Source organism: Epargyreus clarus, unplaced genomic scaffold (genome assembly GCF_041222505.1).
Source record: "Epargyreus clarus isolate Ecla_fem2 unplaced genomic scaffold, WU_Ecla_fem_2.2 ptg000002l, whole genome shotgun sequence".
Lineage (NCBI taxonomy): Eukaryota > Metazoa > Arthropoda > Insecta > Lepidoptera > Hesperiidae > Epargyreus > Epargyreus clarus.
In genome coordinates, this window is record NW_027332210.1 from 7,983,113 (window position 1) to 7,999,494 (window position 16,382).

The 16,382-nt window shown below is 37.2% G+C and overlaps 1 protein-coding gene across 2 annotated transcripts in view; it reads left to right on the forward strand.

The window, feature by feature from the left end:
- Osi24 (Protein) overlaps positions 1-16,382 on the forward strand; it is a 95,218-nt gene that overhangs the window by 65,501 nt on the left and 13,335 nt on the right. For both annotated transcript variants that reach the window (XM_073079263.1, XM_073079255.1), the window contains exons 2-3: positions 7,722-8,435; positions 8,966-9,085. In XM_073079263.1, coding sequence (XP_072935364.1) covers positions 7,808-8,435; positions 8,966-9,085 — 748 coding nt within the window. In that variant the 5' untranslated portion in view covers positions 7,722-7,807. The remainder of the gene's footprint in view (positions 1-7,721; positions 8,436-8,965; positions 9,086-16,382) is intronic.

Sequence of the window (16,382 nt, forward strand, 5' to 3'; positions counted from 1 at the left end):
CGAGGAACGTCTCGTACGCCGCCAAACTGCAATTGGGGGAGACATAACACCCCAATACTGCAATGGGACCCCACTCCACCGCGACTATACCCCGCTCAGAGTGGAGTCTGGAGCAAGGAGGGTCTCCTTCACGACCCGCCCAGTACACGGCGACGGTCTGCGCGTCGTCTCCGACCCACCGCGGATGCTCCGGAACTCTATAGGGCTCCGCCACTACTGCCAAAGAAACCGAACAGTCAGCGAGGCATTGCTGGAGCAAATCCTGCGCCCCGCGACAGTGGTTTAAGTTCCCCTGGAGAACTTTAAGTGACGGAGACCTATCCATTAGGAGTCCATCGCTTCCGCTGGTGGACAATGGGACGAAGCGCTGGGACGCGCAGGCCCATCTGTCCGTGACGAGTCAGTCGTCGCGACCGCTAGCTCGTTTCTTCCGCTGCCTTGTTTCTTACGTTTCGGAGGCGTGCACCTCTTGCTACCAAGGCGGTGGTCGGCTGGAAGACCAAAGTCCGCGCATAGAGCACATTTCGGTGACTGTGCTCCGCATTGGCTCGCCCTGTGACCAGGCTCGCCACATACGTAGCACAGTGCGCTCCTATCCTTGGTGCTGGTACACTGGTGCCTTGCATGTCCCGTCTCAAGACAGCGGAAGCATTGTAGTGTCCTGGAGGGCAGGATCTCCACTCTCGCGGACACCCATCCGACAAGGAGTCGCTTTGCGGCGGCCAGCTTACGGATGGTCGTAAGGGGGCAGCGCACCCATGCCGTCCCCAAAGCCGAGGGCCTTCGCCTGATCTCTCCGACTCTCACATCGGTGGCGATACATCCACATGCCATGGCGATGGCATTTGCGACGTCCTGCTGGGTGACGGAGTCGTCCAAATCCATCACCCGCGCCTCGCCCTGCTTGGTGGGTCTCGCCACCTTAACACCCATTTCGCCGACGGCGTCTTGCAGCTTCCCCGCAAGTGCATCGGCTTTTCCAGCACAGTCTTCGCCGGCCACCTCGAGCAGTAGGCCACCGTTGAGGGCTTTCTTTTGCCGCAACTCTGCTATACCCAGGTCTGCCAGCTTGATGTGCCCTTTCGCGGTATTCATCACCTCAGCATAGGTGACATTCAACCCTTCGGGCACCGTGACGGAGACTGCCGCCGACTTAGGGACTCGCGGAAGCCTATGTTTGGCTGCCCTCCTCCTAGCGGGCTGACCCGCTTTGGTTGTCTGAGCCGCTGGTACTTGGGCAACTTTTGCGCAAGGACGCCGTTGAGAGGCACTCTTAATTCGCCCACGACTCGGGGATTGCCTCCGCGCGGGCTCCGCTTGAGCCAGAAGCGACCGTCGCTCTTTTGCCCTGGCCTTACGCCCCACCACGGTTGCCCAAGTCCCTCCTTCTGTAGCCGGGGCTGGTGCTACCGGAGGCCGCATTGGCGCCGCAGCCACTGGGGCACGCGCGGTTGCATCGAGTGAGGCCCTTTGCCCTAGGGGAGGCCGGATTGCTCTTCCGGGGAACAGCTCATCCCTAAAGGAGGCTAACTTTTTATCCATCATGGACCCGATCCGGTCCATCAGAGCATCCTCCGAATTTCCGACCCTCTTCGGTTCAGTCCGGGGCGGCTCAGATCTAGTTGGCCTTTTTTCACGGCGTAGCTCGGTCACTTCCGTCGTGAGAGCCTCCACCTCCCCGTGCAGGTCAGCAAGCTGAGAACGCAGTGTGGCGTTCTCCTTTTCCAGTTGGGTAGTGGTTGCCCGCTGCACCACTTCCGACGCTGCTGCCTGCACGTTGCGTACAGCCAGACGAATGGCTCGCACCAAATCCCCTTTCATGTTGCGGGATTTATCAGCGATCTTCTCGATAACTTCTAGGTTCTCGATAATGCAAGAACCTAGGTCATCAGTCGGCTGCCCGTTCATTTCCCGGCCTAATTCCTCGGCACTCGGGAGGGAAGCCTTCGACCTGATCTGGGAGGCTGGAAGCGGGGGCTCCAAAAAATCTCCGGCCTTATCCTTGAGATCTGCCGTCTTCCGCTTCGGTCGTTCGCCTTCACTACCGCCATTCGTTGGCAGTGCTCTCTTGCGGGCCTTTGATGTAGCTATGGACTGCGTGGACATAGCTGACTGTACAGAGCAGTCCGAGAAATCACCCCCGTCTGACGAAGCAGCGGGTGTGGGTGCCCTGTTTCTGGTGTTTCGCACCTTCCTTGTTACCGTTTTTAAAGCAGGCGTCTTTTCCGTCTCGTTAGGAACATATTCGGAGTCCGTTGTGTGTATGCTGTGGTCGCGTTTACGGAGGTCGGCGGGCTGCCGACCTACGAGGCAGTTGTTGCCCCCTCCAGAGTACGTGGGGCTGCCCTCCACCGAAGCAGAGGGGTGGGATTCTCCCTCTCGGGTACCCACCTGGAGACCGTTTTCACAACTAGCCTTGTTCATCTTTTCCTTTTTTTTACAGGGGTGAGATCCCCTGTGGGCCACTCTTAGTCTGGTCCTTCACCCTTCGCCTTCCGGTATGAGTAACTCTTCCGTATAGCCTCGGGGATCATTAGGACACTCAAGCCCCCCTACCACGACAAGGTGGCAGCCCGTTCAGGGGGGAGGGATGTTTGACCTAAAGATCATTTAGCATGGAAGTAGTTTTATAACTTTATATATGTACGCTTTAAAGGAAATCCTTAATGAGCAACATTGCGAGAACTTTACAGGAAAGAAATATAAAAAAAACTCACCTAAATATTGGATTGAAATGATTTTAACACACATAGAAATATTTCAAATTCAACAAAAATGTGGTTTAATTTTAAAAATATTTCAAGCTCTAATCACTGTCCTGTAAATACTCGTACTATCAATTGATTAGTAAGGTTTGCCTTTCAACCGTCGATATGCACCTACTAGTAGTAGAACCCTTTGTGGTTTGATCCCGGAGGCACCACCGCTACACTTAGTTCTGCATAATAACACCAGTTATTATAATGACACCGGAGCATGTCTGCATAATGACACCGGAGGCACCACCACCAAACTTAGCAGTGTTAAACATTGCTATGTTCTAGTTAGAAAAATGTGATAAGGAAGACATACTCGAGCATTCCAGCTTTGTCATCAGGGGTAGCGGCGCATCTGTGACCGACCTTAGGTAGGTAATCTTATCTGGGGTTGATTATAAATGTCCATGGACGGTAGTTTATCAGGTGAATTGCATTTGCTAATTTTAAATTATAAGAAGAAGTGGACTGCATGCTCCAACTCTATTACACAATCCATCTAGGATTGTGGTTCTTTTCACCTGAAGCCGATAAACGATCCCCTTATATGTACGAGTAAGTTAGCGGATTCATATCACGTTTCTTAAACGTTTATATTTCACATAAATTCTTGATAACCAAACTAACCGTACTTGAAACTCTTATAACAAAGCTCCTTCAAAATTCCCAAGTTATTTGATATGCGTTTAGAACTCAGGGCCGGATTTGAAGGCTTGGGGGCCCTGGCGAAATGAAAGGGACCCCTAATTATTATCCGACTAAAAGAAACAATCTTGCTATCAAGTATTTCAAAAATTATTGCGATTAAATAAACTTATTTGAACAAAGAATTAGTTATAGTAATCATCTATAGCAATAGTCTTTCTTTTGTAATATAAGCAATATTTTTATTAATCAATACATTTTTAAAATATGTAATACTTAATTAACAAGCCTAAATAAATGTAATAAGTAGTTTAATATAAATCTAGTCAGTAAAAACGGTAACTGTTTAAAAAAATATATAAAGTTGCTAGCGCGTTAAAAATTTTTCATATTTTTGTTTCTTGTGGAGTCCCGTCCCGTCTGCTCTCTCGTAAATCCGGCCCTGCAAAAACTTTTTCCTTTGATCGTCCTTCAGGAATTTGGTAAGGCGTCAGTGAAGTAGGTTGTACCTATGTTTCTGAAAAACTTTGATATTCAATACTACGTGTAACTGTCTTGGACATTTTAGGGACAAGTTACGAGTATATCTAGAAATAAATTATACTAAAAGTCTTTGATATTTTCGTGTCATTTGTCCCAAGAAAATTAAAGCCTTAAAATTTTTTTTAAAATTAAAGCCTGTTTCTATCTAATATCAACAATATTAAACGTTACTGTGCTCCGGTTTAAGGATATTTTCCGAATTCCAACTTAGTTCTGTAGTAACACTCCTTTTGCTGACCTCAGGTAGAGCTTTGATCTTCATCATCAACCCATTACTGTCCCACGACTGGGCACGGCACTCCTCTCAGAATGAGAAGGATTAGGCCATAGTCCACCGCGCTGACCAAGTGTGTATTTGTAGACTTCACATACCTTTAAGATTTTTTTTAATATTAATCTCTCAGATATACAGGTTTCCTGTCGATGTTTTCCTTCGCCGTTTAGCAAGTGACAATTAATTACTAATACGCACATAACTTTGAAAAATCAGAGGTGCGTGCCTGGGATTTGAACCTCGGGCCCCTCGATCGAGTGGCCGAGTTTCTTAACCACTAGGCTATCACTGCCTTGCTCTATCTTCTGCTCTGATTTTATCTGGATTTAACTACTGATGTCCCTGCCACAAGAATCACTTACCATCAGATGAACTGCATTCTCATTTGCCACTCCAATAATATAGAAAAAACATACAACAAACGCTTTCTAACTCACAGGCCCACACTAGGATTCACACAAAGATGAATACACCCAGACATACATTTTGATATCTCCAGTAGAGATATCAAAATGTATCATTCCGATATTTGTCTGGCCGGAGATCGAACCCGGAACCCTTTGCACGTTAGACCGGTATGGTGACCACTCCGCTACGCGGATAATTACAATACAATACAAGATAATAATATTATTTTTATTTAAACTATCAACATAAATAGAACGGCATTACACCCAATTCAAATTTCACTTGAAAGCCACAATCCTTTACAACAGAGGCTTTTAATTAAGCTCGGATGAACAAAGACTATTGTTAGAACTTGTAGCGGCTCAAACTTAAAACAATGTTTATCTTAATGAGTTCTCATCACAGTACGTTTATAAGAGAATTTACGAATTTGAATTAACTATTAACAAAATTGACGCAGATGAAGTAAGTAAATAGAGTCCCGGAAGACGGAAGAAGTGAATGACGGACTTATGAGGCGATCTTAGTTGACAGGTAAAATCCCTGTTTCACATTTTTTATAAAAAAGAAGTAGTAGAGGAGCATGTCCACCCGATGGTAAGTAGCCACTGCCACCCATAGACTGTAATCAACCCCAGATTAGATTAGATTCCTACATGAGGCCACCCTGAGGACTAAGTCGGAATGCTTCGGAAAAGTGTGTTTCTTTTACCACACCATAGGCAATAAATAAAGCGGAAAATGCCAAAAATAGTAATAGGGTTTCGTTTCCGGAACCCTAAAAAGAACATTTAAAAAACAATACAATACATACAATACAATACAATACAATACAATACAATACAATACAATAAAATAAAATACAATACAATACAATACAATACAATACAATACAATACAATACAATACAATACAATACAATACAATACAATACAATACAATACAATACAATACAATACAATACAATACAATACAATACAATACAATACAATACAATACAAGATAATAATATTATTTTTATTTAAACTATCAACATAAATAGAACGGCATTACACCCAATTCAAATTTCACTTGAAAGCCACAATCCTTTACAACAGAGGCTTTTAATTAAGCTCGGATGAACAAAGACTATTGTTAGAACTTGTAGCGGCTCAAACTTAAAACAATGTTTATCTTAATGAGTTCTCATCATAGTACGTTTGTAAAGAGAATTTACGAATTTGAATTAACTGTTAACAAAATGGACGTAGATGAAGTAAAGAAATAGAGTCCGGGAAGATGGAAGGGTGTGACTGACAGACTATTGAGGTCTCTTAAACCTCAGGTAAAACCCCTGTTCTACACTTTTTTTATAATACCTATATAAGTAGAAGTATCACCCCAGATTAGTTACATTCCTACTTGTGGTCGGCCACAGATACGCCACTACCCCTGTCGGCGTCCATGATGGGTCCTGTTAGTTGTCCGGAAATGTACCTAGAGTTGGAGCTACAAAACCAGATTTTTATTAAATTGATTAAGTAAAAGATATGTTGAAGTTATATGAACTCAATGTAAATTAATATTTTTTTTATTATTTGTGTCACTTTAATGTTATGTGTGATTCCATATAATATAACTCGATTAATTGCAAGTCTGTTTATTTTGTCCAATAACTCCATCAGTTTATCATAACATACATCCGCTTCATACATCCTCAAAAGTATTTCGCAAAGTTTGACACGAGACATTCTAAGATCTTCCAATCATTAGTGATTAACATTTCAGCGGTCTGACATTAAGAGCTCGTAAGTAGCACCCGTAATGACAGCATAATCTTGGATAGCCATAATCCCTAATATTCTCGCAGTAAATATTCGATCGTCATTAAAGATTACTTGTAGTCCGCGAGATAGACTTGGTAAGCCTTTCTGCGTATCTTGTATTAGAAGTTTGCCAGTGTGGTAATAATATATTTTAGGGTCTAATGAACTTACAAATATGTGTAGAAGGTGATTGAACTCTTTGTAGTTTAATTATATTGATGTTCTACCCTAAAATTAAATTACCTCATAGCCAGCATTAGCATCAGATTTTTGTTCAAACACACGCAGCCCCACACTTCGTGTATGTATGTATATATACCCTGTGTAGTGGATACCATGGACGCACACATAGACAAATACACAAACACCCAGACCCAGGACAGAAATCTAAATTTATCATTTGTAATTCTGTCAGGCCGGGATCGAACCCGGATTCATATTACTGATATCAACCACTGATCCTCATTCCGTCAATTCGGATATACCTATTTATTGGAGTCTGAAATTCCCTAAACTATGGATGAAACTAATTGGACCTATGCGGTTAGTCAGAATTTGTAATATGGAACATTCCACTCTGGCATCTCAATATGTCTATTTAACGTATGTCATCAGCTTCAGGGAGAATTCATGTTCTATTCACAATATTCACAATAGAATATGAATTTGACGACATAATTTCATGTTAACTTTCTCAATTTTAAAATATCAAATACTCTATATTGATTATGAAAACTACAAAAAAGCAAATTCGCATATAATTTTGAATATGAAAATCACAAAAAATCTAAATTATGTAGAGTATTTCATTGTTTAGAATCGTCGTCAACACTATTCCACTCTTGGGCACGGGCCTTCTCTTAGACTGAGAAGGATTAGGCCATAGTTCACCTCGCTGTCCGAATGCGAATTGGTAGATTAAAAGTTTTCTTTTTTTTTAAAGACTTCTGGCCATATACGGTATTTACTGTTAAAGATTAAAGATTTCAAAATATCAGGGGATCTTTAGATTTGAACCCCATATCCCAATTACAGGCTAAGTTATAACCACTATAATATAACTTTATTAAGAGTACGTAGAGAAAATTCTTGAGAAACATGAACAACATTATGACACAAATGCAATAGGCTATTGTAACATAACGTCATAACTACATAATTGAACGAGACGTTTCACTACGGTTGATCACACATCAATTCCCACAAGCGCGAGAGCATTCATTGTTCAAGACAGTTTCCTATACAAAACTATTATTTTCACAGAACTTAATGACTGTTCACTTGTTACAGATTTCCCTGCCAAAGACTATAGAAAATTCCTTGAAAAAACACACATCTATGCGACAAGTGATGAGGATTGAAGAAGAAATCAAAACATGGACCCTACAAAAACACACGATAAGAACTTCAACAGGCGATCAGAATGGAGGTTCACGGAAAAATCCCTCCTAGTTCTTCTATATGTAACACTTTTCATTGTAAAAAGCAACTGTCAAACTATCATAAAAGACGAATCGAGTCAAATCGAAAGCTCAACCAAAACAGAATTAAATGTAGATAGTAGTGTAAGTCCTAACTGCCATAGTTGTCAATCTAGTAATAGTAAAACCGTTGAAAGTGATGATGTAAAAATAGAAGAAAAAAACGACGAAGATGAACCCCAATCAGGGGGATTTCTAGCAGACTTCATTGATTCTGTTAGTACATTCACTGAGAAATATGTATTTACAAACGATACAGAAAAAAACCTAGAACATATTTTAGAAAAAACTGTAGATAGAGTTTTAAATGAAGACAAATTTGAGATAATGGAAGGTGTTGAAATTAAATCAATTGATAAGACTAGCATAGATGATAATGAAAAGAAGAATGAAGAAGAGGGAAGAGCACTATTTAGTTCGTATACATATGAATATAGATTATTGCAGAAGATCAAGAACTTTGTTGATACTCATATTATATCCATCAATATACCAAAAGCTGCGAAGATGGTCGGATTCAGATGTAAGTCTTTTAATTATAGTCATTAACATATTTATAGAGATAACCATTGATATAAGGTGGTAATATATTGGTATAAGGTGATAACCGATGTGGCGGAACGTTTTACGGATTCGAATTTAGAAGCATGTAATATAATTTAGATGAATCTGTTTGTTCATAGTACCCGCATTACTGAAATTCTAGAGTCTTGGAAGGTGATAAAAATAAAAATTGAATTGTTGTTTTTCCGTGTATTTTCTATAAGTGTTGATGTTTTCATTTTGTAAAGTGGGATAACCCAAGAAATGAACAAAAACATAACTTATTTGAACTCGGTTTAAAACAGCCGAATTTTAATTTAATTACTATTGTATTCACACCTTCCAAAAAATGGTACGCCTTGGGCCATCGACACAGGACAAATATCCAAGATTGCAAACAATTTTTTTTAACTGTATTTCTCTGCAGTAATATGAAATTATGTTACTTGAAATATATAATACCTCTTTTATTTCGAATCATTTATAACACTTTTGCACTTTTTATTTCAGCATTTGGTCTGAAGAAGTTCTTCCTGCCTCTGCTAATCGGGGCCCAAGTTTTCAAAAGTATTCTCCTGGCGATGTTCCTGCCCAGTATCCTGGGGAGTTTCGGCAAGATCCTTGGGAAAGGTACGCGTAACTTTATGGTAATTGAACCAGAAAGTTAAAATTGTCTTTCGACTTTGTACTTCTAATTAAGTTGCAGAATCTTTCGATATTACTGTTCATGATAATAATATTATCATCAACCTTTTAATGTACTTAATTTTCTCTCATAATTAGAAGGATTAGACCGTAGCCCGGTGCGCTGGCTAAGTGCCAATTGATGGAGTTCACATACCGTTGGGAACTTATTTTCTTTGTAGATCTATTAGTTTTTCCCACCACATCTGTAATCAACCCCAGATAGAATTAGATATTCCTACCTGAGGACGGCCACAGATGCGCCGCTGCCTGAGGACTAAGCTGGAACGCCTCGGAAAAATATGTCTCCCTTACCACACCCTTAAAACGGAACACAGCAGCGCTTAACACTGCTGTTATTAGGCAGAAATAGATGTGGCGGTGGTGTCGCCGCAGTCGAACCACAAAGGATTCTACCACCTTCGAAATAAGGTCCCATTTATATCTACACACATCGTACCGTGTAAAAGTCATTTTTTTGACAAATCGATACCAGAAGTATCAATTAACGTAAGGGACATTTTGGCGAAAATGAGTTATATATATCATTGGATTCAGAATTTTGAGCTCTATTGTATGGTATTATTGAAAAAAATCTATCGTCAAAAGAAAATCCCTTACAGTAAAAAAATTTGGCCTGCGTAAAACGATTTATCGATACCAGAAGTATCAATTAACGTAAGGGACATTTTGGCGAAAATGAGTTATATATCATTGGATTCAGAATTTTGAGCTCTATTGTATGGTATTATTGAAAAAATTCTATCGTCAAAAGAAAATCCCTTACAGTAAAAAAATTTGGCCTGCGTAAAACGATTTATGACAAAAAAATGATGTAACAGACGATTACATTTTTGTTTTCTCTAAAAAATACAGTAAGTCATAGTATTAAGTAATTTACACCCTTACCTTAAACCGCAAATCTGTCGATTTAAGTAACATGTCCCTTACATTAATGAATGATTAGAGTTTTTTAAGAATTATTCTCTTACATTATTATCTAACAAAACTATCTTTATTTTAAGCTCCTTACAGTAATATGCCTATTACGTAACAACTAGAAATCAAATTTGTATTTGCTTTACTTTATTTGTTTAAAAGATCGTTGCTAAAATACCGCGTACTTACATTAATTTGATTCTCATAATGATTATCTCTCGCTCTGACGCGCGACGAGCGTAAGGTGTTGCGGTGTAAACAAACGGGGGAGAGGGGTAAGACTTACGACGGAACCGCTCGTTCCTGTTCGCGCGCATTTGAAGTTTGTTATTGTTATGATTGTATCATACTATTACATCTATCAACAGTATCAACGCTAATGCTTGAATTAAGTGGTGTGTTATTGTAATAAGGTGTCATACAAGTAATTTAAATAAATAATGTGTGAAAACAATAGTAATATCCCTGATAAGTTAAGTGCCTTACTGGTCCGAAGGGAAAAATTAATTAACATGAAGAGAACCATTGAAAGGTATGACTGTATTACTTACAATTTTACGATGACAATAATTTTTATGTACCATTATGTAACGATCTTGTTTATTATTTAGAGAATAGGTGAATTGGTTGAAGTTTTAGATATCTAGGTACCTAATTATTTGCAAAGTCCTGTACAAACTAGTTCGTATGATCTCGTGTGCCGATACCGGGCCAGGTAAAAACGGATACCTACTTAAGTAAAAGTAAATGAAAGTTATGAATGACACTTATCATTAGGCGAAAGTCCTGCTCTTCTCGCACCTTAGTAGGTATACCTACCAACTTACCTATAAAATAAAAACAATCTTAAAATGTACCTACGACTGCTATAGGTGTACCTACTTACTCAAATCCCGGGTTTTATTCTTGTAAGTATGCTTGAATTGCAGGTGCTTTCGTATTTCCATGTAATGCTTTCTACGCAATAGTGGTTTATGTATTATTTGCATGTTTTATACATTGCGTATAATACCTAGGTTTTGTCTACATCGTCCATTTAGAATTATTAAAAGCATACAACAAATCAATGTAAGGGACATTTGTTATTATGTTTGACTTTACATTAATTTAAGTGTTTATAAAAATTAGCTATTTTCAGTCGTTCTAAACTATAACGTTAATAGTAATTAATTAAATTCTACAAATATAATACTCTTGTCATAATTTAATATTTTTTGATCATTTAAAAGAATAATAATTGATCTTTACTTTATAAACAATGCGAGTTTAAAGTTATTATGTCCCTTACGTTAAAGTGTTGTCGGATTTTTACTCGAGTTGACCCATACAATAAATCCGCCTTATGCCTTAAATCTGGTAATCGTATTCATGTTTTCTTTTTAGGTCTACTGAAGACAAAAGAGATTCTTCAGAAAGTTTTATAGAAAATAGTGATGTAGACTCAGAAACGCAGTTGATAACAAGAAGTTCAAATAGACCTAACATTGTTATTAATAGCAGTAATGACTCTGTGTGTTCTGTTGAAAATGACATGGAAATCATGAACACATCGACTATTTCCTTGTCTCGATCATACCCTTTTTTTAATAAACCTATAAATGAAAGTTCAACGAGTACTGCTGTAAACAATAATAATTACCCGTGTAGTCAAGTTATTGAAAATCCTTTAAACGTATTACCCTATGTCATGAATGACCCGATTGAAGCAACTCTAAACGTTGAAACAGAAACTGATGCATCCAATTGTGATGCCTTTGTGATCACACATTCATCACGTGAGTTAAAGGATACAGGAGAAGAACTGGAGAATATAGAGACACTGTCATTGTCTTATAATTACATAGACGTCATGCATAAGCCAACAGAGACAATTCATTTCGAAAACTCATTGCAAGAGGAAAATCGAAGTCCTGAAACTTTCTTATCTCCTACAATACTTACAAATGTAATAGCAATTGATATTACAGACAAAGACACTATGATGGCTGAAGGCTTACATCACGATGATGTTTTAGGCAATTGTAATTCTTCTTGTAATGATTTGATATCAAGCGAAATCGATAACAACGTACCTTCTAAGGAAGTCGTAACTGAAGCTAATTTAAACAAAAAACGTCGTGTAACATCAACATTTATGAAATCTTGCATGGATTTTCTAACAGATAGCGAGGATAAGGACTTTTCTTCGGGAAGTTCTAATCTTTGGTCAGACAAAGAAGAAACTTCAGGTGATTCAGAAAATCACAAGAAAAATAGAAAAAGAAAGAAAACCAAGTCAAAACAAAGCAAAACAAAAACAAACCAAATAGAAATCGTACCTAAGAAGAAAAAAATACCTGAAAATAAACGTAAGTCAAGAAGACAGCTTAAAGAAAAAGGTTTATCCTACGTGACAATATCTGGTAATGTAAAAGAAGCCCGAAAGTTACAAGAAAATCCTTGTAAAGAGAGTAAATGTAGCAGGAAGTGTTATGAAATTACAGATGAAAGAAGGAAATCTATATTTGATTATTTTTGGGCACTTAATGACGATAAAAAACGGGATTGGATTGTGCAATGTTCTAGACCAATCAGTGTAAAGCGTCAGAAGACTAAAAACGCAGTTAGCAGACGTTCGATAACTTATGAGTACTTTATTAACGAAGACGAAGGACGGAGGCAGGTGTGCCAACAATTTATACTGAAGACTCTCGATATAAGCCAAACTTACATTTTGTATACATTAAACCATACAAAAGAAGGACTGTCTTGTGATGATAGTCGAACACGTACAGCACCAAATAAATATGATGAGACCACAAAACTGAATGCAAAGAAATACATAGAAGCATTACCAGCTTTACCTTCTCACTACAGTAGAAAAAATCTACCAAATTGTATCTGCCAGAGCACTTTAAGAACTTTTCAAACTTGTACAGGTTGTACACTAAATATTGTGAAGAAAGGTCTGAAAACTATTTGAGCGAAAAATTATTTACATCTATGTTTAAAGAGTATAACTATGCATTTCATGTTCCTAAGAAGGACAAATGTCTCTTATGTACTAAAAACGAAAATAATCCGGATTTGACGACTAATGAACAGTTACAAGCTCATTTATTGGAAAAAGAAGCCACATATAGACGATTTCATATCCACCAAAATCAAAAACGCGATAACACGTTTGTTGTATCTAGTTTCGATCTTCAAAAAGTTTTAGCGACACCGTATGGTGAAAGTATGCAATTGTATTATTCCAGAAAGTACGCTGTGTTCAATTTTACAGTATATGAGAGTGGAACGCAGAACGGATACTGTTACATATGGGGTGAAGCTGATGGTAAAAGAAGAAGTTGTGAAATAGCAACATGTCTGTATAACTATTTAAAAGAACTCGATAACAGAGGAGTGAACACGTTGTTATTATACTGTGACAACTGCACGGGGCAAAATAAGAATAAAGTAATATTTTCAATGTTCAAACATTTCCTGGAACAATCTAAAAATCTAAAAGTTATACAAATTAATTACCTTCTAGCGGGGCATACATACATGCCAGTTGACAGCATGCATGCTGTTATTGAGAGGGAAGTAAGAAAACTAATTGTTTGGGCACCTTCGCAATGGCCAAGTTTTATAGAGAGTGCTAGGAAACGGCCTCAACCATATAAAGTGAGTGTCTTAGAGCATACAGATTTCATCAACTTCCAGAATCTGGCGGAATCTGTATTCACTCAAGCTACTCTTAAAAATAAAGACCTGCGTATAAAAAACATAAGAGTGTGCACATTTAAAAAGAATGCGAAAATTGAAGTTAAATATACAATGTTAGAGACTGGTGATACTTATGACATAGAAGTCTCCAAAGAATTACCTCCAAAGAATTTTAACGCAAGAGGAAAGGGTAAAGGGATTGGGAAAAGAAGTGCTGTTAGAGGTAAAAATACAAAAAATATAGACCAAAAAAATGAATCTGCAGCTGAAAGTACTAGTAATGACATAAGTCAAAGAAACACAGACAATTTGCCATCTCTTTATAATGAGAGGCTCCCAATTTCCATTCCAAAATACAATGACCTCAAAAAATTGTGCGACACCGGTATAATACCAAGAAGATTTCATTGTGAATATTTGAACCTTCCGAATAAATCGCCAGTTAAAGATACCCTCAATGAAACCGACGACGATGAAGATGTGATGACAGCTGATGATGATAACTAGATAAAATACCAAATAGAAAAAGTTATTCCAACCGAAATGGTCGGAATAACTTTTTCTATTAGGGAATTAAGCTATTTTAATTTCACCATTAAAATAGTTTAATTTACCAATAGTTATCATCATAATCTGTCTGCTCATACCTAATTATTTATTCTTGTAATACTAGGTATATATTTCTTATATTAATATTTATATCATTTATATTATGTATTTTATTCATTCATTTTTCAGACAATTCATATTTTTCATCTGTCTTTCGTTTCCAATACGTTCATTAAATTACTAAATAAATAAGAATTCTGAGAAAACTATTATTTTTATCCATTTGTTGATTATAATTATAAAGCTAATTAAACGTAATTATTAAAAGTACAGACTGTTAATTAAAAGAGATAATGGTGTCAAAAGATAGCCATACACGTTGGGGTAGACCTGACGAGTTAACCTCTCAGGTCTACCGTAGCGTGTATAGCCTACTTTATTTTTACATTGATTACTAGGTGTGTAAGAACTTATACTTATACTTATTAGAACTGTTACTTTTAGAAAAGTTTTATAGACTGATTAGTGTGTCAAATATAATTATAACGCAGACATAAAAGTCGGAAATAAAAAATTGTATTAACAATAAATCGTTTTTTTTTGTATCCCTAAATTTCACTTAAATCTGTGATAACTAAGCTGAAACTAACATTAACCATCCAAATAACCTATTTCCATTGTGTTAAAATACCTTAATTATATTAGATAATCTATGGTTACATCAAATTGCTACACTGTAAAAGTCCTTTACAACAGAATTACGTATAATTTTCTATTGCTCTTGTTGCTTACACTATGCTAGTCGGTTTACACATAAAATATTAGTAACGTAAGGTACAACTAAACATATTTTTTTAATGTAAGGGACATGCTATATTTTAAACCGCTGGGTATTCCTAAATCTTTCGTTTATAGCATGAAAGAAGATGATTTTCTAAGAAACTTTGATCTAGACACAATTAAAATTGAAGTAGACAGTAAAAAGTTATGGACACATAAACAAAAATAAAAACGTTTTTTGCCTCTCCTGAAAAACCGTGTTTTGTCCCTTACATTAATTGATACTTCTGGTATCGAAATAATTACAACCCGTGTCTGTTTTTACTTTACGGCGATCATGTTGCGTTTTTCTTCGTCAATACAATAATTAAGTAATCTTTACCAATTTTGACTACTAAAGTTGGATATTTTACAATATCCAACAATTTACAATGTACAAGTTTTGCGTACCTGAGTGGTCAAACTTTCACCTGTGGTAGCCAAAAAAGGTGTTTCGACCTTTATTAATAAACAATCTATATTATTTTTACTTATAAAACTTCGAATTCTTATGTTGTTCATAAGGTACTATTGATAGATACACATCAGACACTTCCTACTTTTTATTATTTCATTACTAAAAAAACACTGTTTTGATGAGAATAGTCTCGCTATCTTGTTAAAACTTTAGTAACTTTTAATAGGTTCAACCAATTTAGCCACTTAACTGTCACAGATAAGCGAAGTTTGCGAAATCTTAACAACCCCTCAGTTTCATTTCCTTCATAATCTTGATTAATCAACTTTAACAGGTGTTGAAATTAGGGGTGCCAACATTTTCTAAAAAATAATTAAATAAATCCCAAATACTCAATTTTTTGAGATTTTTAATGCATGGAAAAAAAGGTAAGAATACATAGTAGTAGTAGAACTATATAGTTTTTTGTACTTCATTGTTTCTGCATAATACGATGCCTACTGGTGACAACCCTAGCTGAAAATAGAATGACCTACTTTACACAATACAGAGAACTGAAATGGAACTTTAAGAAACTTTAATGATAAAAGTTTAATAATTGATTCCAATTGAACTACAGTTAAAGGTTATCTTAGAAATCATAAAGATTATACTCTTAAATACACAATAGTTTTTAGAGAGTAAAATAACTTAAATTAAATAAGACATAAAACAATGATGAATAAATGTCTTAAAAACTCCCAGATTCAAAATTTAGAGAAAACACATTGACATATATAATTTAAGAGTCAATTATTTATTGTAAATTTGATTAAATTTAAACTT